Source organism: Crocodylus siamensis, chromosome 4 (assembly GCF_052110815.1).
Source record: "Crocodylus siamensis isolate JL-2025a chromosome 4, ASM5211081v1, whole genome shotgun sequence".
Taxonomy (NCBI): domain Eukaryota; kingdom Metazoa; phylum Chordata; order Crocodylia; family Crocodylidae; genus Crocodylus; species Crocodylus siamensis.
Genome location: NC_143398.1, coordinates 135,137,186 through 135,162,106, shown reverse-complemented (window position 1 = coordinate 135,162,106; position 24,921 = coordinate 135,137,186). Strand labels below are relative to the sequence as shown.

Here is a 24,921-nt window from a genome sequence, read left to right as displayed (position 1 = left end):
AACCCAGAAATTCCATCAAGCAGAGCCACAAGGATCTCCATATGCTTCAGTATTAGGGCTAAAAACTTAGGATGCCTATACACGTGCTCCAACACATCCTGATTAGAACACATTGGAGCACACTCAATTAATCTGTGCTGTAGCACGTAATATGCATGCTGCAGTCTCTCATGCCTTCAGTGTCCCACATTTCAAAATGGTGGTGGGGGCACTTTAACTAAAACTTGTTGAATTAGAGTAATTAAAATGCCTCTCCTCCTCCCCACCCTCTTCCACCCCAGAGCACATGTATATGCACCCTTAGAACCTAAGGTCCCATCTACATGGTAGACTTAAGACGTGATTAACTAGTTAATCATGTCTTAAGCTGTGATCCAGCAGCATGTTCAACCAATTAATCACGTGATAAAACAAGGAATAATCCACAAAGTTATTCCACAAAAAAGTGCAATGACTTTGTGGCTTGTTCTTATCATGTCATTAACTGAATGTGTGTCCAGGTGCTCCCCTGTGGTGTCCTATACCCACAGGAGATGCTTCTGGGGCTGCAAACCTCATTAGCCACAGGGCTGCAGTCTCAGCAGCACATGGGCTCCTCCTGTATTGACAATAAAGCATGACTGGATCTGATGCTGGATCCACCAATCATACCTCCTGCCATGCATATCAAATCCAATACTGCCTTTACCTAAATGTCTAGAGGGGGCCATACCTTCAGCAGTTCCTCTTTGTACTGACAGATCAACTGGTGACAACAGCAGACTGATGTCTCCCATGTGAACCAATACAAGGGAATGAGACAGACAGTACTGGCAGTGGGTCTTACAAATACTTGTTATATAGAAAGAAACCAACTCAAAACCTTAAATTCAACTGTGCAGAAAAGATTACAGACCCTTCTGCCTTTCTGTCCTTCTGCTTTCTCTGAAGGCTACCCCCGTCCCTATTTCATAGCGTCTCTCCTTCAATACATATGTATTGTACTTCCCCTCCACTTATAGCTTATCTCCTTTAACAGCTCCTATCAGTCCCCATCCTGTCCCCAGCCTGCCCTCACATCTCAAGCCTTCTGCCTTTCAACCAAGCCAATTCCTCTTCCTCTTCCATGCTACCCTGATATTTATTAGATGGATGCTAGGCAAATGATGTACTGGAAATACAGTTACTCCACTCAATTCCAGCATCATAGTAGCCCTCAGTAGATGAGCAGGACATTTTGCCACAAAATGCTTCTCTCAACTCAGAGCTGTAGCATGCTGAATGCAGACAGAATCATAAGAATTTAGCTGCAAGGCTTTAATGAACCTGTACAGAACATGAGATTGGCAGGGGCAGCAAGGGCACCTCTCCTCTTTCCTCTGGAGTGTGATAATGTTAAAACTTGCATGGACAATGAGTGTAAAAATATTAAACAAGTTAAAAAGGTAATATACTTTTCCCTAACCTCACTTTTAGAATAGGCTGAGCCCTCTCTGGCAAGGCCTACAATGAAAATTCATCCAAAGAAAGACACCATCTTTATGAAGAAATCTTAGCCTGAACAGCTGACATTTGGCAAAGTTATAACTGAAACAGGATATAATAAAGGAAAGCATTAGTTACTCAAACTTGGGTGTCACTACCTGCTCTAGAAGTCATACCTTTTTAATTCTGCATTTTTCTTCTTCAGCAACTTTGAGTTTAGTCTCTAGACTTGCAACTGTTTGTTGAAGGCAGCTCTTTGATCCATTTGACCCCTCTCGCTGTTCATCAGCTACAGAGATGGTTGATATTACTAAAGATTTTTCACCAGGTAAACTAAAAGAGGGAATTGGGATATCCATGGAAGAACCAGCTGACAACCTAACCTAATTCAAAAGAGAAACAAAAGTACACTGTTTGGTGCCAAATAATAAACAACAGATATTTTGAAGTTATTTAAATTAAGACCTTTGAAAATTAAAGCAGTTGCTTGCAATCAAAAGTTCTTGAAGTTGGACTTTGCACATTCCCACCCAGGTAGTGCAGAGCTATGGTAGTGGAACCTTAGCTAGAAGAGCCCACTGAAGTACTCATGGTGTGTCCATCTAATGAGTTCCCTCAGGAGTATGAATATGCAAAGTCTATTTCAAACTCTTGGTTACAAGTAAATAACCTTCGTTTCTCTAGCAAGTGGCCTCTTCCTATACCCACACATAAGGAATTCATCTAAGATTGAGCAACTCTTCTTTCTGGCCCTTAAACAAGACTTACAATATTTGTATAAAGTTTGTTTACAAATAGGTCTATGAGCAGGTGCCCACAATCCACAAAAATTCTCTACACAACCAGCACTAGCAATGAACACTATTGAGTATTTACACTAACTTAGTTTAGCTGACTTACATTTTCTTTTTCTAAAAGCTGTAGTACTGTTGTAAATATATTGTCAGTTATACATCATTCCCAAACTACTAAAAACTTATTTAAAATTTTAACTAAATACAATTCTAAATTAACGTAAAGCAACGTATGAAAGAGGCACCACCTCTTATTTTAAAAAGTGACCCAGGCAAAGGGTCAGATCAGTTCCAAATCCTTGGTTGCTGAAATCTGGAAAGAACTGAGGTGGCTAGAGTGCTCTGTCCCCCGTCACATTCCTGCTCCCCCCAGCCCCTTTTACAGCTTTACAATTGAATGTAAAGGGAGAGATAGGAAGGGGCGTTTGATCATTTCAGTGGTCAGTATTGGCTGTGGTTCTATTGTTGAAGCATCATCAACTGGTACATCCTGTGTGTAAATGTGCAGTAGCCATTTAAAGGACAATTTATATTTCCAGCATTAGTCTTTAAATATCAACCTGTACATTATACATTGGTTAAACAAAGTAGTCTCCAAAACACTGCCACAAAAAAAAATGCTTCTGAAAAGCCATTAGAATATCATTTGACCAATAGCCAGACTAGTGGCACCTAATTAACTGAACCATGAGTAACCTCATGGAAGCTGATGGAGCAATATACTATTAATTATGAGCAAAGGTATTTACAAGATAGCCCAAAGCTTCAAATGACTCAGAACAAACATAACACGTGTGGGCAGGAGACCGTAATTGTTAGCGTTTTAAGAACACATCAGAAACTGTCTAATCCCAAAGCTAGTAGATATGACATTCATAAAAGGGTCTATTTCTGAAATCTTTAGTAGCTTTATCAGCAATCTTTCCCCTAAGGAACATTATTACTAAGATCTCCCGTATTTCAGCATTATTACCCCTTTGAACAATTTTTAAAATTTTTTAAAAATTTTTTACACAATTTTTCTAAATGAACTACACATCTTAATGAACTTATTTTTATTGAGAGCCACAAAAAAGTATTGCAACAAATAACAAAATCACATAAAAATAAATCCTCTAAGAAAATACTGATACACTGAAAATATGTAGGTTGATAAAATTTTAAAATATATCTTCTGCCATTTCAAAGAATTCAAAGGTACTTAATTTCATATTTAATATTTAGATGGGTAACTGATACATTTATTTTGAAAATATACCCTTCAAATACACTCAATGGTCAACTTTTGTCCCTTAGGAAAAACAAAATAATCTCTAATTTGGTAAGAAAAAATACAATGCCAAGAGACTAAATACATTCATTTACTGTAATAAAAAAACAGATTGTTTTTACCTGTTCTTTAATAACAGCTGGATTTAAAATGCTGTTGCCTGTTTGAACAGCTGTCACTACATTATCACCTGATAAAATGAAGGATTCAGAAGGAACAAGGCAAGCAGAAGGTAAAGAATGCTCCAGCAGAACATCAGAAGAAACATTTTGAGGTACATGGACTTCAGTTACTAATGCAAGACAAAAAAAAACCAGAAGGAAAACAAAACATTAGACGTGAAAAATCATTCAAAATCAGTGCATCATGTATGTTCCTGAAATCTATATTTGAATTTGAGGACCTCCTCTTGGGCACACTACAAAAGCCATTTACTTGGGGAAAAAATTAGGAAAAGTTGGGAAACAAATGTGTCTATTTTGATTCTTTTACTGGCTGCCTCAGGTAATCTATTATTTATATATGAATATTGTATACAATTAAAAGAAATCAAGCAACAACTGTCAAAACACCTAAACCTTTTTGAACAGCACTTTTTTATTATTACTTAAATCTAACTCCCCTCCCACAAACATGCATACATCTCTTATAAGAAATCTATAGATAAACATTGTAACAACCAATATGGATGAAAGCTTTTTTACACATGATAAAGCATGACATTTTGTACATCAAATTACAACAGAAAAACTGGAAGGGAAAAAGAACAAACAGAATAACCCAACAACCAACAATACACAAATCCAATAAGTACTATGGCAGGTCCAGAGCTTTTCAGCAGTCATATACCCAAAGAAGGAATTTTCAGTTATAAGACATGAAACTATGCAGTGAACATAGTTAGTTGTACATTACTAAGATCTAGAGCGGATGTTAGATAGGAGAATAGAGGCGCCCACTAATTTTGAAACCTAGGCAAAACACTCTGCGTTAGGAGAAGGGTGGCTGCTGCAGCACCAACAACTTCCAAAGGAAGCTGCGATTCTGGTGCCCCCTTTAAGTGGGTACCTAGAGCTGGTGCTCCACTTGCCCACTCAATGTTATGCTACCAGTGCCCACATCTGCATACTGGATGACTTAAAACTACTCTGGCCTGGTAAGGCTCACCGTGGCTGGGGCCTGGACAACTGCACTGGCTGCTTGCCACTGGATCTGGCCTTTTACTCTGGTAAATCCATCAGAGGCTGTGCTTTTTCAACAGTGAAAATAAAAAAGCCAAATTTACAACATGCTGTCTATAGAACACTACATGAAAAGCTAAAATGTACCTTAAAATTCTTTTTGAAGAAAAATATTTGACTGAGCAATCTATTAGCAGTACATATATTTTTATAAGGTTAACCGACAACTCTGTTAAGTACCCTGCTTTCAGTGACTTATAATTTTCCCAATTTATGTAGAATGTTTCAAAGTAAAAAATGTAAAATTAGATTGCTTCTGCTTTCTTCTGTTACCACTTAGCCTGATCAATGCAGCATCCAAAACTTAAAATCCTGTTGTGATAACAGCAAGCATTTAGAAATACAGGTAGGTTCCCCCTTTTCACTGTTTCTACCAATCCAAACACCTGATTGAAGGAAAGAAATAAAAGACAGAACAGAAAGACAAAACAAGGAAAAAAAAAAAAAGAGGGCAGGTTCTAAAAATTGTTAAGTTCCTTAGAGGAATGGAAACAAAGAAAGACTTGCAAACAGACTGTACTGAAATGTACAACATTTATAGTTAGTAGCCAACATGAGTAAGCAATACAGCAAACCAGCACAGCACATGGTGGAATTCAACCAAAAGTCAATTTAAATGGGGGGTGGGGGGTGTCAGCATCCAATAAACTCTATGTACCACCAACAGAAAATTCAATTTAAATTTACTGAACCAACATAGAATCCGTTTAAAAAGCCATTCTTTCTTCCAGCTCAACAAACAGGAAGAGCTAACGTGAGATTCAGAATAGACTAAGAGTATCTCCTTTAACTCTTCATCACTGTTTCCAGCTCAGGGAAATGCTCTATGAAACAAATGAAACTGGTTGAAGTATGGTTTGAGGAATACATTATGAGATATGAACATTACACCCACTTCTGGTAGATGTTATGAGCCTCAGATGAAACAGACCTATAGTCCAGTCACACATATAAAGCCCGTACATTTTTTCCGAGGGAACTTTTTTATTTTTGAAATTCATAACTGAGGTGCTAAGACAGAAATTTAGCTTGGGGGTCACTTTTCTAATTGGTACATTCAATGTGTAAAGTGCACTGTTATGAATCAGATATGGCTAAGTATTTTCTGTCTTATATCACTGATGTTGAAATCCTCTTTCAACATTACCATTGTGTGAGGAGTGGAATGAATTTCAAAGAGTACTTATTGACTTGCCATAGAATGCTTCCCCTGTTAGCATCTAATGGAAATGTCAACTATCTAAAATACCTGCCCTTGTATTACTGGCAAATGACAACATTGAGAGAAGATGAAATAGTGCACTTAGCTATGTTTTCATTTTCATTGACTAGAAAGACTTACAGCAAACTGCCTCCACACTATGTCATTTCAATGACCATAAACAAAGAATCCAAGAACAGAAGAAGTAGGGGCTGGATTGGATTTACCAAGAATCTATCCATGGTTGCAACCAACATACACAGTAAACCAGTTATTATGTGGTTAAGAAAACAACTAAAACAGGTGGCTCATTTCAAGCAACCCTTGTATCACCATCCAGAACTGGGTCCGTCAAGAATGGAGATGAACTCTGTTAACCCCAGCTGCAGTATCCCGGATGGAGAAGAGTGAACTCTTGAACTTATGGACCCATTGACCTACATAGGACTGACAAGCATGCGCAATCATCCTGTATTGTATAAGTTGACTTTGGAGGGAACATGTTTCCAATGTAAAGTGTGGCATGAAATACTTACCTGAGGTAACAACCCAACAGATTGGTCAGTAATGTGATGGACAAATGAATGACAGAAGGGTCTGTCTAATAACTGGTTCTGGCATATGATTGACAGGTGGCATGAAGTGGATACTATAAAACCTGTCAGGTTGGAGAGCCACTGAGGAAGTAATTGAGTCTGTGTGCATCGTGAGCCTGTGTGGTGGCTAGGTGCTTGCCTGGGAGAGTGACTAAGTTAGTGTCAGTGTGCATTGCGTCCAATTGGGACTGAAAGCATGTGAGAAACTGAGTCCCTTGATGAGCATGTGGTGTGACACCTGCTCATATGTGATTAGCAGGAGAGGTGCTTGAGTGGAGTGTGTAACTGAACTCCATCCATTCGTGAAGGTATACACTCATAGACAGAGCCATCCTCTACCCATCTGTATTCTCCTGCATGCCTTTGGATGGTAAAGTATCACCCATCCCTTTGGAGGTATTGAGTACTCACTACAAATGAGGAAAAGATAGAAATCCTCTAGGGAATAGGCACTCTGTGACAAGCTGACAGGCCTGTCAGCTTCAGAGTGATCTTGCCAGCCACCACTGGTGACAGGCCTGCATTGATTCTTTCCGATATCTCTTATAGTATATAATGTTCTCTTAACTCTCTATTGACTGGTTCATTGTTGTAATTTGGATTTATTATTGTTGTATTTTTCTATCCTTACCTTGATAATATATTCTTGTTAACCTTTGGCTTAGTGTTAAGTTTTCATTGATAGTGGTATACTTCTCGATGGGGCCAGGCTGCAGGCCAATGTCCAGGGAAATTACCCCTTTCGTTGTCCCGAATCATACAGAACCCTGGTGAGGTTGAAGACCTAACAAACCTTTGTGCATGTAACAGGTCTCCTTATGAGGAGTTTGGTGTTCCACTGAAAATTTGTTGATGCTGTAAAGACAGCTGTGGAAGAATCGGACACAAGCCAATGGGATCTGAATCAACCAACTCTTCATTCCCTTTGCTCTGGAGAGCCAGCAACAGAAGAGGTAAGGAAGAGTCTCCACACATCTCATGCTTAAGATAATGTGATGGCGGAAACATTCTGGAGAGATTTTCTTCTGGAGCTAAGTCAATACATGACACTTATCACAAGGAAATGCAAGACCTTTGTCACAAAGACAACAGCAAATAAGATCAAGCAAGAGTGTAGGAAAACAGTTGACCACACTGCAATGAAACAAATCATTGACCTTCTCACCAACAGAAGAGACTACCATGACTTTAAAGAAATCAGGCAATACAGAATTACCTCTGTGAGCCTTTTGCTCTTTTTAGCAGATGGGATATTCCACAAACCTGTCAAATCAAAGTTCATAACATAGATGAGCCTCCAAATGATCTCACCACCATCACATTATCATGCATTAATAGATGTTGGAATGATACTGAATAAAGTACCACCAAGCTAGACATGCCCTCAGTCTCTTCAAGTACGTCACTGGCCGACAACCACAAGCAGTGGCATTTCACTTCAATAATGGTGTTTATGATGAAGAACTGTTGAAGACTAGTACAAAACAGAATGAGCAGCAGCATCACTCAAAGCCATTGTTGTTCCCAACGTCTACCCTGTTTCTGACCAGCAAATGCCTACTGGAACATCCTACCACTCATTTCTATCAAAGCTTTTTAACAAAATGAGACTACAATATTTCCTCTTGAAATTCTTACTTCCACCACAGTGGCCTGTACTTCACAATGAATCTTGTCTGCTATGATATAAAATCCAGAGAACAATGGTGTGGACTTTGTATTGAAATCTCCATGTGAGGCTCACACAAGGGTGCTCTTCCATGCAGCTCAAATGTTGCTTCCTACACCAGTCATGTGACTAAGCAAGATATGTCCATGTACAAGAAGAAACCAGGAGACACACCATCATACTACTATAGCTATTTACTTTACTATTTACAAGGCATCTGCTGCTCCTGGAGTTTGTAGATTCACTGGAGTACACACAGTGGAAGGTTTCTCTAGTTGTGGTAAAGTGGCATTTGTGAAGAGAATCTTATAATCAAAAAATCTTATGTCCATAAAGCTCACTGAAGATCTTTTTGATAAACTGGCTTTATTCACTGTCAAAATACTTTACAATTACCCTGTAAGCAATAGTTTGTCCACTGCTTGTGCACATAAACGGTGAAAAATGGCACACTACGATTCTGCAAAACTTCCTCTGGACCATGACTCCTTCACACAGTACTACCTCCAAGCTCACTTGCAAGTCTATGAATGGACAAATTCACAACATGCACAAACTCTTGATCCAACAAACTGTGGGTGGACGTCAGTGCTGGATGCGTTAGAACCTGTGACATACTAAAAGTAGATTGCCGGATGGAATGAACTTACCACTAAACAATGAAAATGGCCTTTCAGATGAGTCAATTAAAGCTACTGTTCTACAGTCATCTGAAAACGACGGTACAGAAGAAGAATACCTAGACTGAGAATATCCAGTGTATGCCATGTCACAGAATTGACTTCAAATTTGAGTTGAAGTGTTTTATTTTACTTAAATGTGTTCCATAATCATTTATATATTTTATTAATAAAATAATACGTGACTAATTAATTAAATGCAACTTTGAAGCAATAAATGGTAAAACTTTCCATTGGAAACAAGTACGCTTATTTGCGTTCCCAAAAAAAGTGGTCAATACCGATGGTTTTTGCATTTAAAGGATAGAGCTCCCAAATAATGGGTCATTACTCATCAAAAGAGAAAGGAAGTTTGTAGGTTATTGCAATATTTATTTAAAGTGGCTTAGAAAATCAAAAAATGGCCTTATAGGCCTCAAGATATCAATATTTATTCATCTCATTAGTCATGACTGTCATTTTTAAAGATGGCGATCAAACATCAAAATTAGACAAGTGACCTTCAGGCTACATTTCATCCTAAGCAACTCAAAAATGATTTCCAGTCATAAAAAGGTCCCCTAAAAATGCAGACTTATTATATATATGACTGGACTACTGGAATTCTACAAGATTTTTTTTTTTTTTTTTTTTGCTGATTCCCCTTCCAAAATGATCACTTGGGGGGGGGGGGGAATCTTTTTTGGAGAGGAAGGGAATAACTTTCTACATTTATTGGAAAGGCATACATAAAAAGGCAATTCTGATGAGATTCTAAAAGTATAGATTAAATGGGTAAAACTAAAAAAAATATTAGATTCAGTGAGTGAAAATCTGACCTCCTGGAAGTCAATGATAAAACTGTTATTGACTTCAATGAGGCCAACTTCAACCACATGTAGAAATATCCCCCTCTAAGCAGCAACTCTTGGCTCAATCTCTGGAGACTATGCAAAGTGCATAAAAGCTAGTGTGCTAGTATAAGGTATAAAGGAGAATGTTCAATTGAAATGCAATGCACAATCTCTGGAACTCTTATGGTTCACAGACAAATAACTTTTTCACATCTCCTAAGGTGCATTTTTCACTCATCTAGCCAAACAGCTCTAGAATTATGATATTCACTGATGCTATACCAACAATTCAAAAATACACCCAAAGAGAAACTGAATAGTACTACAGAAATAGATCTATTATAATCCTGTACTCTGGTACTGCTCAGCTCATACCAGAATGTGACCTGCAGTTTTTTTCTGTATAGAATGGTATAGCACATTCTTCCAATTGTATATCAAATGTTTTTTCCCCTCTCCAAAATAACCAGTGTGTGTATGGGGGGGTATACACCCACACACACCTTACATGCAGGGTCAGTCTGCCACTGGACTCCCAACAATCTTGATGACTCTACTCGCAGCCTTTCTGTGAATATGGTAAAATTACCAAAGAAGATTTTCTTCTCACTGCAGTTTTTATTTTAGTATTTTTAGTACATTCAGCCCTTTAGGTCTTTTCCCTGGTTATATGCTTCTCTTGTCAGACAACAACAGTTCAAGGCCTTAATCTGTACTTATCAACTTACTGTCGGGGGAAAAAACCTGTTTTTCCTAAAACTGAACTGAAAATATGGAATACACTTTAGACGTAGGATTGATTTATAATGCAAAATATATAGTAATTACTGGAAACAGTTTTGCTTAGTGCCAAACTGTAAAGAAGTGGTCCATAAGAATGTTGAGAAAAGATAAATTGTGCGTGATTCAGTCAACTTTATTTTAATAAAATCTTCGGCAGAGACACTGGTAACAGCTGAATACTATTACAGAAGCACTGTGGAACCTTTGAAGGATGTGCCAATGCCAATTACAAAAGAAGCTGGTAAAGAGACATAGCACCATTTTATTAATTTGTAAACATTGAATCAAGCCAAAAATCTTAAGGCAAGATGGCCCCATTTAAAACAACTCATCCCTGACATCCAATTGCCTTGACTGTAGTAAATTTCATTTTAAAAAGTTAAAAATTATGTCTATACTATGTGAGAAAACACTAGGGATTTATTTTTAAAAAGCTCACATAGGTCACTTTCATAGGTCAACAAATAAAATACTGCAACTATAGTCTTCTAGCAAGCACTGTGTTTCTTCTGCCAGAACAGTCTTTTATGGTATTCAAAGCAATTATAATCAGTTTTCAATACTGCCTCAAACTGTTCATTTGCCAATGGAGACAACATTTTGGTCAAAGAATCTTTACATTTAATCAAATCACAATATTCACATGAATTTTAAAGCTCCAATTTATTGTGTGCATTTCCCAAAGATCACAGGAAGATAAGAACAGAGAATGACAGTGTGGAAAAGGTAAAGTAATTTAAATAGTTAGGAAAAAATCACTAAGACAATCAAATAACTGAAGAAATGAAGACAAGAATTTACAGTGCTAATATATGTCTGGTGAGCCTGGATACAATAATGGCATCAAGGAAAATCTCAAGAAACCTTAAAATCCAACTTTTTAGTACAATTGTTCAATCTGTCATTTTATATGGATGTAAATCCTGGATGCTGACAAAGGGAAATGGAAAAAGGCTGCAGGTGTTTGAAAACAAAATGCTTAGAAGAAATATTTGATGCAGTACAAGAAAATGAAGTATGGAAGAAAAGATATATTCTAGAGCTTGTGAACCTTTGCAAGAGACCTGATGACTTGAGCAAATTAAGAGCGCTAAGAATTACACGGAAGGGCGTATCATGAGACCTGACAAAGAGAAGCCATTTGCGAGGCAGATTTTAGAAGCAGAGTTCAAAGGTATCAAACTTTGATGTAGACCAAGACAACTATGGGAAGATAACATAAAAACTGATCTGGAAGGGATAGACAAAGATGCAACAAGGTGGAAGGATACTGAAGAAAACAGGAGGAGATGGAAGGTTGTAGTTAACGCAGTTATATGCCTCTGGGGCTTATGAGATCAGAGAGAGATCTCCCACTCACACACAAGCGAAGATGGAGGGGAGTGTTTGCAAATTTAGTACTGTGGCATGCCTGAATCACTGGGGGTTAAAAGCACTCGCGGAGGGGACAATGGGATACCAAGAGAATAGTGGTAAGATCGCTGTGAAAGTCTCTTTAAATTCACACGTGTCACTACTGCTAAAAATCCACATTATTCAAACTGATATACCTGTGAAGAAAAGTTCATTTAAGTGGCTCACTTTCTCCACAAAAATTGTATTATTCAGTGTTATCCAGCCCCCCTTAATAAGGAACTTGACAGAAAAGAGTATCCAGTTGTGTAGAAAGAATTAACCAGTTTGAGATACCATAACTGAAAGAAACTTTTTAAACCTCTTTTACTTACACATTTGTGAGACGCTTTGGTTTCTGAAAACTCAACATCAGGCAGACCCTTCCAAGGAGCACTCCAAGTTTGTTTTTGTAACCAAAAGGATAAAACTTACGTTCTACAGAATCTGAGCAAGTCATACAGGCGAGCACACACATGAAAACAGGCCAGCTTCAGCAGCCAGGCTGAATGTTTAGAAAACAGTCATGCAAGAAAGTTTATAAAAAATTATTGGGAAAACTATTCATCCTGTAAAGGCAATCTCCCTGGCCATAACCACAAATCCAACCACAAAGGGCTCTGAGGAATGATTTAAAAAAAAATTCAACAAGCTTTTCTATATCTAAAAATTTCTCAATTTGTACAGCTTTTTATCCTTGGGCTTTTCACAAAACAGAAATAAGCCCTGGCAATTACGTAGAAAGCACCCCTTTCCAACAGTTTGCTTGTTAGTTCCAAAACAGCATTCCGAGAAGTCATTGTAAGAAAGTCCACAGGTGGTCCACACGTATCACCTGAAGTCCCACACACAGAAAGAAATGACAATTGTTGAAGCTGCTCAGATGTTGGAAAGATTAGTCCTAAAGAGGAAGATTTAAAGGCATACCTTTCAAATGTAAGTTATCACACAGACGGCAGATATCTATTACACAGCTCTGGAATTCCTGAGCATTCCACACAAAAAATTGTGATAAGCCAATTCAGGATACTAATTTTTTCCACACGGTGTCTTACATCTTAATATTCTGTCATTTTTATATAAACCTTCATATCCCCAAAATTATTTCAATATCTACTCAAGAAAAAACATCACATACTTGCTGAAATAAAGCAACTGGTTCCTAGAAAGTAAACAAAATATTTAGTGAATTATATCGGGCTTTAATGTAACTTAGCAGCAGCAAGCAAGGGGAAGAACCAATACCAAGAAAAACTATACTATTTACTCAAATCCAGGACGAGGTTGTTTTCCCCCCAGTCAGTATGGGGAGGGTTCATCTTGTATTTGAGTAAGGACCCAAGGCAGGCAGAAACTCAGCTCCAGCTCTGGCCCCAGAGCTGACCTGCTGCCTGACCAAGCCAGAATGGCTTGTTTGGCTGGAGAGGGGGCATGCAGCTGGGGAAGACCACAGACTGATAGTGACGGAAATCCCAACCCCTGCCTCCCTGACTCCCTCCTGGAGCCTAATTATTCTGCAACGTAATTATTGGTGGGGAATCATATTAAATTCCAAGTCATCTTAGGTTTGGGTAAACACAGCAGCTCTTTTACACCACTAATGAGTACTCTGTGGAACAAATCTCCAAAAGATTGGGGAATAAGCAGGAGGAGCTCATCCTCCTGCTCAATGCAAATAATTACGATATCATAGGGATAACAGAGACCTGGTGGGACTCCACCCATGACTGGACCTTGGGTATAGATGGCTATACCCTGTACAGGAGGGATCGTGTAGATAAAAAGGGGCGGGGGAGTAGCTCTCTATGTTAAGGAAAGCTACACGTCCCTGCAAGCTGATATTAGCGACCATGGTGGACAACTGGAGACCCTCTGGGTTAAACTCTGTGGGGAACACAGCACAGGGGACACAACAGTGGGAATCTACTACAGACTTCCCACCCAAAATCCTGAGCTTGACCAGCAGTTCGCCTGGGAACTGGCTGAGGCCGCATGCTCCAGGACCGTGGTTGTCATGGATGACTTCAATTACCCGGACTTCTCGTGGGAGGATCACTCAGCAAAATCCGAGCAGTCGCAAAGCTTCCTCTCGCGCGAGGATGACCTCTACCAGACTCAAGAAGTCTATGGGCCAACAAGAGGCAAAGAGCTGCTCAACCTGGTACCGGCTACTGGGGATGACCTAATAGGTGACGTAGTGATTGATGGGAAGCTGGGTGACAGCGACCATGAGCTGATCACCTTCACCATCCACCGTAAAGCTGGCAAGTCAGTCAGCAACACAGAAATCCTTGACTTCAGAAAAGCCAACTTTGACAAGCTCAGGAGGCTTGTCAGTTAGGCCCTAAGGGACCATGACCCCAGGGAGAGGGGAGTTCAAGAAGAGTGGTTGCTCCTCATGGGAGCGATCCTCAATGCACAAGCTAAGTCTATTCCATCTTGGAGGAAAGGCAGCAAGAGGGAACAGCAGCCCCCCTGGCTCTCCAGAGACCTAGCAGACCTCCTGAGGATAAAAAGAAAGGCCTACAAAGGATGGAGGACGGGATTCACCTCCAAGGAGGATTATTCTGCACTGGTCCAGTCCTGCAGGCAGCAAACCAGGAAAGCCAAGGCTGCAACTGAACTCCAACTAGCTTCGAGCATCAAGGACAATAAAAAATGCTGACTTCATGAAGGAACATCTCGAGAAGCTGGATACCTTCAAGTAAGCAGGCCCTGACAATCTACACCCCAGGGTACTCAAGGAGCTGGCGAGCATCACAGCCCAGCCCCTGGCACGGATCTTTGAAAACTCCTGGCACTCTGGTGTAGTACCTGAAGACTGGAAGAAGGCCAATGTGGTGCCTAACTTCAAGAAAGGGAGGAAAGTGGAGCCGGCTAACTATAGGCCAATCATCAGCCTGACTTCTGTCCTGGGGAAGATCTTAGAAAAGTTGATGAAAGAGGCCATCGTTAATGGACTGGCCGACGCCAACATCCTAAGGGATAGCCAGCACGGGTTTGTGGCGGGTAGATCTTGCTTGACCAATCTCATTTCCTTCTATAACCAGGTGACCTATCACTGGACAAGGGAGAAGAGATTGATGGCATATATCTTGACTTCAAAAAAGCCTTCAGTCTGGTATCCCATGATCACCTCTTGGCGAAACTGGACAATTGTGGTCTTGGGTCCACCATGATTCGCTGGCTGGGAAATTGGCTCCGTGGTCGGACCCAGAGGGTAGTAATTGATAGAAGTCACTCATCACGGTGTCCTGTAGCCAGTGGGGTCCCCCAAGGCTCTGTCCTTGGACCCATACTGTTCAACATCTTCATTAATGATGTGGACATTGGAGTCAGGAGCAGACTGGTCAAGTTCACCAATGACACCAAATTTTGGGGTAAAGCATCCACACCAGAAGACAGGCCGGTGATCCAGGCTGACCTGGACAGGCTCAGCAAATGGGCGGACAAGAACCTGATAGTGTTTAACACTGAAAAATACAAGGTTCTCTTCCTTGGGGAAATAAAGCTGCAGCATCCTTACAGGCTCAGCAGTGCTACACTGACTAGCACTATGGAAGAAAGAGACTTGGGGTCATCATTGACCACAAGATGAACGTAAGCCTGCAAAGTGATGCTGCGGCAAGTAAAGCGACCACAACACTGGCTTGCATCCACAGATGCTTCTCAAGCAAATCTCAGGATGTCATTCTCCCCTTGTACTCAGCCTTGGTGAGAATGCAGCTGGAGTACTGCATCCAGTTTTGGGCTCCACAATTCAAAAAGGATCCGGAGAAGCTTGAGAGAGTCCAGAGAAGAGCCACATGCATAATGAGGTCAGGAAAACAGACCTTACGATGACAGGCTGAGAGCCATGGAGCTCTTTAGCCTGGAAAAGCGCAAGCTCGGGGTGATCTGATGGCCTACAAGTTTATCAGGGATGACCACCAGTATCTGGGGGAATGTTTGTTCATCAGAGCGCCCCAAGGGTTGAACGGTCATAAACTGCTACAAGATCATTTCAGGCTGGACATAAGGAAGAATTTCTTTACTGTCCGAGCACCCAAGGTCTGGAACAGCCTGCCATCAGAGGTGGTTCAAGCACCTGCATTGAACACCTTCAAGAGCAAATTGGATGCTTATCTTGGTGGGATCCTATGAACCCAGCTAACTTCCTGCCCTTTGGGCGGAGGGCTGTATTCGATGATCTTCCGAGGTCCCTTGCAGCCCTAATGTCTATGAAATCGATAAAGAACAAATGCATGAAACTCTGGATTCTCAAGTATGCCCCAATTTTTGAGTATGGTTCCCAAATACTTGAAGTTTAAGAAGATGGAAAATAAAAAGCCCAATTAAAAGAGGCTACAGATATCCACAGAGGTTTTTTTGCGGGGGTTATATGCCATCCTCCTAAAAGAAAGCTCCAGGCAGCTTATAAATAAAAAGTTAAATTATATAAACAGATAACATATTAAAATAAAATAATAAGTAATAAAACAACTTGACAAACAATGCCCCAAGCAACAGTCTCAGAACTTAACTCCACCTACTACAAGCCTGCCCAAATAAAATGTTCTTACAAAGCTTCTGGAAGATGTTGTGGCTCAGGCTCTGGCAAGGCTCAAAGGGGAGAGAGTTTCAAAGCTGAGGTGCAATTACCAAGAATGACCTCCCACATTTTCAGCAAAAGAACATGGACTGTAGATGCAACTTGCAGTGGATTGTTCTTTGCTGACGTAAGCGATCACAATGCAACTTAAGGGCAGTCCTTCAGGCATATAGGGCCAAAGGCACATAGGACCCTATAAGTCAAGATCTTCACCTTGAACTGCACCCAGAAAGCTACTAGAAGCCAGTACAGACGTTGGAGCACTGGAATAAAATGCTTCCGGTGAATCACCTTTTTCAGAAGTTGGATTCCCACATTCTCCACCACTTCCAAACAGTCTTCTACGGCAGCCCCACATACAGTACATTACAACAGCCTAGAGAGGTTATGAAATTATACAAGCAGCCCCAAATCTGTAAAAGAAAGTTGCAGCCTTCTCACCAGTTAGGAGTTTGTGGAAAATGTTCCTAGCCACTGCCACAACCTCAGAAAAACTGAGGAGCACCCCAAAGCTACAACCCTGAACCCTATTTATGACAGGTGTCTCTGTCCCCTGAAGTCATGTCTAGCCAACTATCATGACCCCTACCTCTGAAACCTCTGAAGTATTTCAGAACTGGGCAACCTAATAAATGGATGGAATCAATTCAGACCATTCCACTCTCTAAAGGTACTGTCATTTAAAAATGGGTCTGTGGGAACAAAAAATAATTATCCTAAACCATTTATATCCAGACTTTGCATCACTTGAAATATTTTATGAAGAGACAAAAAACAGAATTGAAAACACAACCAAGTTAAGTGCCTTTCAACCTTAGCAATAGTTGCTTGCAATATTTCTACAAGCCAGGGCAAATCACCACACCTAGTATCACACCAGTTTCAAAACATCCATCAGTGCCAGCACATCAAAAATACTGGATCCTTAACAGAAGCATTAAAAAAATATATGACTTACCAAATACACTGTTTCTGAATTCCATAGAATGAAGGCTCATTAATGACAAGGAGAAGACTATTCTCCAGGAACTTGGAGAATGCTCTGTAATTCTGAGCATGTGTTGAATGCTCTCAACATCAACATGAAAATTTAGCCAAATTCAGGTGACAGTCATGCCAAGGGCATCATCAGTACATGTGTTCCCAAGTCCTTTCATAGATAGCAAACTGACAGGATATCAGAAGAGCAGGGGGAAAAATATTCTCAAAATATATCTAAGGAAATGAATAAGGAGTTTATCTGATGCATCCTTTCACCAAGAACTGCAGAAATGGAAAGTGGCAGGTAAAATATAACCCTGGAGCAGTACAGCCTGAAAGGCTGCAGGGAAAGATAAAGGTAGTGTGAGATGATTTATCCTTATGTCAAAGATAGCAATAAACGAAAGCTAAAATAAATCTTCACCCCATCTGCATGTCACAAAAGCTAAAGAGAACCTCACTTCAATATACCCATATTTCAACAATTCACCCATATCAAAGTGATCTGAAAATATACCTACATAGCAAAGCCACGGAAACATATTCTGTGAATACAGTGACACATTAGGTAGGAAAAAGTGAGGGCTATAAGCTGCATGAAAAAAAAATGGCATGTAAAAGCCAACATAGGGGGAAAAGAGAAAAAGTACTACAACTCTCCTCTTACACATCCTTCAAACACGACCTTCAAACCCATTTATAACACCTACATAAGATGCTTCTAAGTCAGGGGCGGGCAATTATTTTGGGCAGAGGGTCGCTTACTGAGTTTTGGCAAGCCATCAAGGGCTGCATGATAAGCAGCCAGGGGCAGATAAATATTAATTTTCTAAATTTTTTAGGGGCCCCGTAGGCCAGATAGAATGGCCTGGCAGGCTGCATCCAGCCCCCGGGCCACATTTTGCCCACCCCTGTTCTAAGTAGACAAGTTCTTCATGATAGAATTGTCCCTCCTCCTGCTGATATTTTGATTGGCAGTGATATAATTATCATAGTTGGCATTTAAACTGCCAAAACATCTCACTGAACTGAACGTAAACAATTCATACCTCCTAACCCACTGACTCTGATATGTCTGAAGACAGGTTTGTTCAATACACATGAAGTGTTCTCCGAGTTTGCATTTGTTTATTTTTTGCAATTATGATGGCCAGTAACTTTTTTAAAAACATCAAATGGCAATAACCACAATAAAGAACTGATGTAATGAAATGTTATGACTCAACCCAACCTCATTTCAGAGCAGGCTAAAACTGTCCAAGTCCCTCAAATTTTAACTAGAAGTGAAAGTGGCATCTAGCTTAATAGAAAAGTGTCTAAAGGGAAAAGCAGAAAATTAAAAACTGCCTCAATCTTAATGCATGAAGAACAGTAACCATATGTTAACTACAAACAGTTAGTAAGAAAAGCATTATGTAATATTCTCAGTAGCATGCCTTTGGAATACTACCCTATGGCTTATCTCGAGGCACTACATACGTCAGATACACAATTTACAAATGTGGTCTTGACTAGCATTTGTAAACATAACAGTTCCTAACTCACACAGCTTGAATCAGCAACTCCAGCCCAGACGGCACCCCCACTCCATTCCCAAGTCAGCAGTTTCTGCCTGAATTTCACTGAGACAGCATCTATTGCTCAGCATTCTCCAAGTCACAGCTTTTACTAGAGTTAGAACAATCCACAGCAGGCCAGACTCATGCAGCCCCTTCTTAGCATTGCCAAAGAGCCCTCCTCTGGCCAGTACTGATTTAGTCCGAGTCACTCGCTCTCAATCTTCTATCACCTGGCACATCATTCTTAACCTTGAAGCCCACAGAAAATATCAGAGTCACACTAGATTTCATCAAGTTTCTGTTAATGGCAGAAAATGTTTACTACATTACAACTGAAGTAAAGGTACCCACCCCATCCCCCAGCCACTAGACTGAATCAACAATAAAAAAACAATATGAAATGGTATGTAGAAGTAGCTATTTAAATATGTTTCAGCAGGGAAGCATCAAATCATACACTATCAAACTCTATATGCTTTTTTAATCATGTTATTGATTTGTTTATTACTTTTAAGTAAATGAGTATTAAGAACCAAGAGTCTTCTAACTGAAGCCTATGTTTCTGCTACCAGAGATGATGCTACAACCTCTTAAAAACTCATAATCATAAAGCTGGATTCTTAAATCAAAGTGAATCAAATTTCTTCCTGTACTACCACAAACTCATTTTTCTTCTTTAATTCATGGCCATCTGAACATTTATTACTGTAAAAATTTACTCCAGTTAAATGGTTTACTCTGTTAAATGAGGGCTCAGACTAAATGGTAACTGCATATTAATATATATGAAAAGATCTGAGAATGGCATAATTAACACCTTTTTTTCTTGATATGATGGGTGTAACAGGGCACTGATCTTGGGCCCTGTTACAGTCTGGAGAGCCTCACTGAACCCAGACACGCAGGAGGACCTACCGGGAGGTGAAGGACCAGCAACATGGCAGAGGGAGCTGAGACTACAATGTCTGGGGCAGACACGGAAGCCTCCATGCCCAACGCGTGGGGAAGCCAGGTCATCAGACCCTGGAGACAGCTCCTATTGCCCAGGAGGAGCCTGGCCAGAAGATAAGGCTGTGCCAACCCTAGAGAAGTTTGCCCCAGAGAGGGGGAGCACAAGCAAGGCAGAGCTTGTGGAGCCGTGTGGAGGTACAGAACTGGTAATAGAAACCAGACTAACAGACTGGAGACAGAGCAAACCTAAGCAGGACACAGAAAGCCCGCAAGCATCACAGGAGAGCTGACTCTTAAAGCCACAGTGAAGGAAAACACTAGAAGGGAGGGACAGGCTACAACTAGATCTGGACATGTTACAGGGTTGGGCAGATGAGAATAGGATGGGATTCAATACTGACAAGTGCACGGTAGTGCACCTAGGGAGAAAGAACCAGCAACATACCTATAGGCTGGGGAACTCCTTTCTCATTAGCACAGAGGCAGAAAGGGATCTTGGAGTCATTACTGATTCCAAGATGAACATGGGCCGTCAATGTGAGGATGCGGTCAGTAAGGCTAACAGATCCACAGATGCATCACGAGCAGAAGGATCATTTCCTTGGATGTCATGCATCCAAGGAGGTGATCCTTCCCCTCTATGTTAACATTGGTCAGGCCACAGTTGGAGTACTGCATCCAGTTCTGGGCGCTGCACTTCAGGAGAGATGTGGACAGCACTGAGAGGGTCCAGAGGAGGGCCACTCGCATGGTAAGGTGGCAGCAGGGCAAGCCCTACGAGGAGAAGCTATGGGACCTGAACCTATTCAACCTCCACAAGAGAATGCTGAGAGGGGATCTGGCAGCTCTCTATAAAGGAAAACAGCCACAAGTTGATTGAGAGTAAATTCAGGCTAGACATCAGAAGGCACTACTTCACACTCAGGGTGGCTAGGATCTGGAACCAACTTCCAAGGGAAGTGGTGCTCGATCCTACCTTGGGGTCTTCAAAAGGAGACTAGATAATCACCTAACCAGGGTCATTTGATCCCAGCATTCTTTCCTGCCACAGCAGGGGGTCGGACTTGATGAATTGCTCAGGTCCCTTCTGACCCTACCAACTATGAAACAATGAAACGGGCTACCCAGACCAGTACAGTGGACATTTAAAGGGGTTTATGTCCAGGATATTGAACTTGGTTAAGCCATAAAGGTCCACGGGTGAGGGGCTCCTGTCCCATTGGCTTAAAGAAGAAACCAGTCCTCACTGGATCTAATGAATTGATGAGCAAAATGAATTAACTGCAGCCAGTTAGTTGACTGGACTGATAGGGAATTGATTAATGGAATGCTGACGGACTTTACAGCTGAGCATCCAGAGGATGGATGGAAAAGAAACAATTTGATGTTGTGGCATGAACTCCAGAGAAGGTGACATTAGTTAACTGATACAGCTCAAGTAGAAAATGAGGTTGTGACAGTGTGAACCCAATGGAAGCATAAACCCCAACTAATTAAAGTAAGAATCAAACCAGGTAATTGCTGAGGTGATGGCTGGGTGGTTACTAGGTCTAAATACACTGTCCGTGAGAGGACGAGCCCCAGAGACAGGTCACGTGCTGGTGCCTACATTGGTGTGGTAAGGGCAGGGTATCAGGGAGGCAGAGCCCTGTAAAAAAAAAAAAAATCGTAAGCTACCCTGCTTACTAGTGGTAACAAACACCTCGCCTCTCCTTGTTCTCCTTCTTGTTTTGAATATCAAGGCATGGCAGGAGAGCATTAAGGAAGGTAATCTAGAGTCAAGGGAGAGTGACTGCTGATTGCTCACCATCAAGCACGAAATTCCCATAGTGGGCTTACACATTAAAAGAGTGAGGAGGATGGAGAGGAGCACAGAATGTTACAAGATAAAGAACATAAGGAAAATCATATTAAATCTCTGACAAGTCATCAGTTCTGTATCGCAAGCCTGTTCAGCTATTTAGTAGGCGGGGGTAGATGAAGAAGAGAAACTGGTATGTTCCAGTGCCTAACTGCCAAGGCCTATAAGACAGCAAAGGTTTCTTAAAATGTTTATGGTAGCTTGCAACTCAGCTTCTGAATTGTATTGAAGCCTGAGAGTTAAGCCCAAGTAGTAGGGCTCTACTACAGCTTATACAGCCATGTCTCTGACACTGGCAGAAGTACAGGAATCACATTTTCATTCAAATGACACTGCCTAAATAATCTTGAAGCATAAACACAGTGTTTAAGGCTCCTTTCTGTTCTCCTTACAATCACATGTATTGAATCAATGGCAAGATCTTACTCTATTGATTTTCAAATAGCTCCCCACATCCTTCAGAGTGATTACATAATTATAAGAAGTCAAGATTATGTTCCATACTCCTATGTCCTTTAATTGAAATTTATTCTGAAGTCCAACCATTCAGCACACAGCAGCTGTTCTTTTGCATAAGTGTTTCCTTTTTATGAGCTCTGGAGAGAAAGGAGGAAGGAACTGAAATCTATTACTTATACTGACACCACACTGAAGAGTATTCTTTGTGTCTTCCTCAATAAAACAGTCAGAGTTAGCAGAGCATGAGCAGCCAGCAGTTTTCCAGACACTAAGAGAAGTATCAGCAGACACACATAATTGTGAACAGTTGGTCTGTACACATGTGCAGTATTATTTTTTCTAATATTCTCTTATTAATTTCTTCATGACATTTGTGAAGTTCCTTTTCTTAAAATTTAAAATCTGCAAGGCAAGGCCTGTTTTGTTTGTTTGTTTTTTTACTTCTGTGCTTACATGGCATCCAACACAACTCATATCCTGAAAGTAACTTCTGCAGACTACCATAATACTAAAACAATTATCTAATGTAGCTCTGCCTCCACTACAAGTCAAAGTAATGCAAATAATCCCTTAACACTACATCCTACTCCAAGAAAACTACATGGAAAAATAAAATGTGGACTCGCATTGTTATCTTTACTGTTGTCTAAAAAGAGCCCAAAACATCACTATACTCACAGTTATCCTATTCCATCATAAATTAAACCTGGAATACAAGTGCTCAGTCTGGGGACAAAATAGGAAAACATGTTATTCCGCCTACCATCATGTAAATTCTTAACTGTCTCTCCTCTTTTGAATGAAAATGAGTGATAACTTTTATAAAGTGTTGCCATTTAAAAACCTCTTAAACCTGATCCTTGAAAAGAACACTATTTCACTGAAACATATATTCTATCATGCTGTCCATCAATAGGCAGAGCCTGAGGGAAAAGGGGAAAGTGTTGGTCCAAGTTCAACTTCAATTTTTGCAAAGATACTATATGCAAGAAATTGATGATAACTACTTACATGCACACCTTGTCCAGTGAAGATTAATTCATGAAAACACATTGGAACATCAGAGGACATGGTATTTAATTTTAAGAAAGGCTTGAGGGCGATTGATGGGAACATAAACAGGATGTGCAAAAAGAATTATATCCCAAAAAAGCCTAGGGCAGATAGACTGCCCATTTCTCTGTTTTATAAAATTAAAGTTACAAGGCATTACCTACAAAGATACTACTCTTTTAAAATCTTGCCTATTGCTAAAATTCACTTTATTCATTAAACTTTTGTAGGGGTATACTTGCACTAGAAATGTTACAGTAGACATAAAAAATAGAATTGAGAGTTTCAGTTTGTAATATTACACTCAAATAAAAGGGTTTTCTTAATTCTAAAACACTGTTTAAACCAGTATAACAACCAACCTTAGAACATTCAGTTTTGCATAAATCACAGAAAACTTTTAAATATGATTTAAAATTAAGGTATATAGGTGTAATGTTTGGCCTCAAATAGACTTTAGAAAACAGATAACAGACAGGTAGGCTAGAATGAGATGGTGAAACTCAGGCCCACTCTACACTTTACAGCTATTGTGCAATTAACCGGATAACTGCACAATTAAACTGAGACCAGCTACACATGCAAAGTACCTATATCACACCATAAAAGGGTCCAACCAGCTTTTGAAGTTAGAACTCAAAAATACGTACTAACTTTATAACTGGTTGCTATCCCCCTTTAATCTGCATGTGTACCAGGCTCTGCCCTACTGCTAGGAACCCTATCAGCTGGCTGGGTTCCCAGCCACAGGATGTGCCATGGTAACCAGGACTAGGAATCCCAGAGCTGAGGGGACTCTCAGTCCTTGCAGTGCCTGTCAGCTGAAGAACTCTGGGTCCCAGGAGAGCATGGCTGTGATCTCGCAACCCTAAGGGTGCATGGTGGCATCCTGACTAGCATCTGTGATCTCCCATCCATGCGGGTGCTCCATGCACCCCACAGCTGGGAGATCAGAGCAACTGCAATCTCTCAGCTACAGAATACCTACCATGCTCCTCGTGGCCAGGAGATCGTGGTCCCACAGCTGATGTGGTTCAGAGTCCTGAGTGTGCCCTACTTGCATGCAGGACTGTGAGTCCCATCAGCTGCAGGATTCACAGTGCTGGTTGCATCTGGGGCACAGTTGGGGCTGCAAGTACCCTATTTTACAGTGCATATATACTGGCAATAAGGCATAATAGGACCATAGGCCGGATCCCAAAATCACGCCTCCTGCCATGCACAGCAGGAGGTATGATTGTGTGGATCATGCATTAGAGTAAGAATTTATTTATACTTATACATTTCTATGACAGGGAAAGCAACTAGCAATCATTATACAGAATTCTTGTGATCTCTTAAGGAAGATTTCTAACCTTCTATTGTTTACAGCAGACCATTGATGTACATGTGGGGCAATGCCCTCAAGCTAGAGAAATGTTTTTCCTTTGTCCCATGAAATTCCACAGAGTTTGCGAACAACTGAAAAACCATTTTTGTCTTCTTTCTCACTCTCATTCCTCAAGAATATTTGTGCTATATACCAGAACAATTACAGAACAGA

General features: G+C 40.5%; 1 protein-coding gene across 4 annotated transcripts in view; it reads right to left on the bottom strand.

The window, feature by feature from the left end:
- Window positions 1–24,921, bottom strand: part of CCDC91 (coiled-coil domain containing 91) — a 342,014-nt gene that overhangs the window by 278,985 nt on the left and 38,108 nt on the right. For all 4 annotated transcript variants that reach the window (XM_090043857.1, XM_090043861.1, XM_090043858.1 and 1 more), the window contains exons 6-7: window positions 3,651–3,820; window positions 1,641–1,847 (exon numbers count right to left, since the gene is read on the bottom strand). In XM_090043857.1, the coding sequence (XP_089899983.1) occupies window positions 1,641–1,847; window positions 3,651–3,820 (377 nt within the window). The remainder of the gene's footprint in view (window positions 1–1,640; window positions 1,848–3,650; window positions 3,821–24,921) is intronic.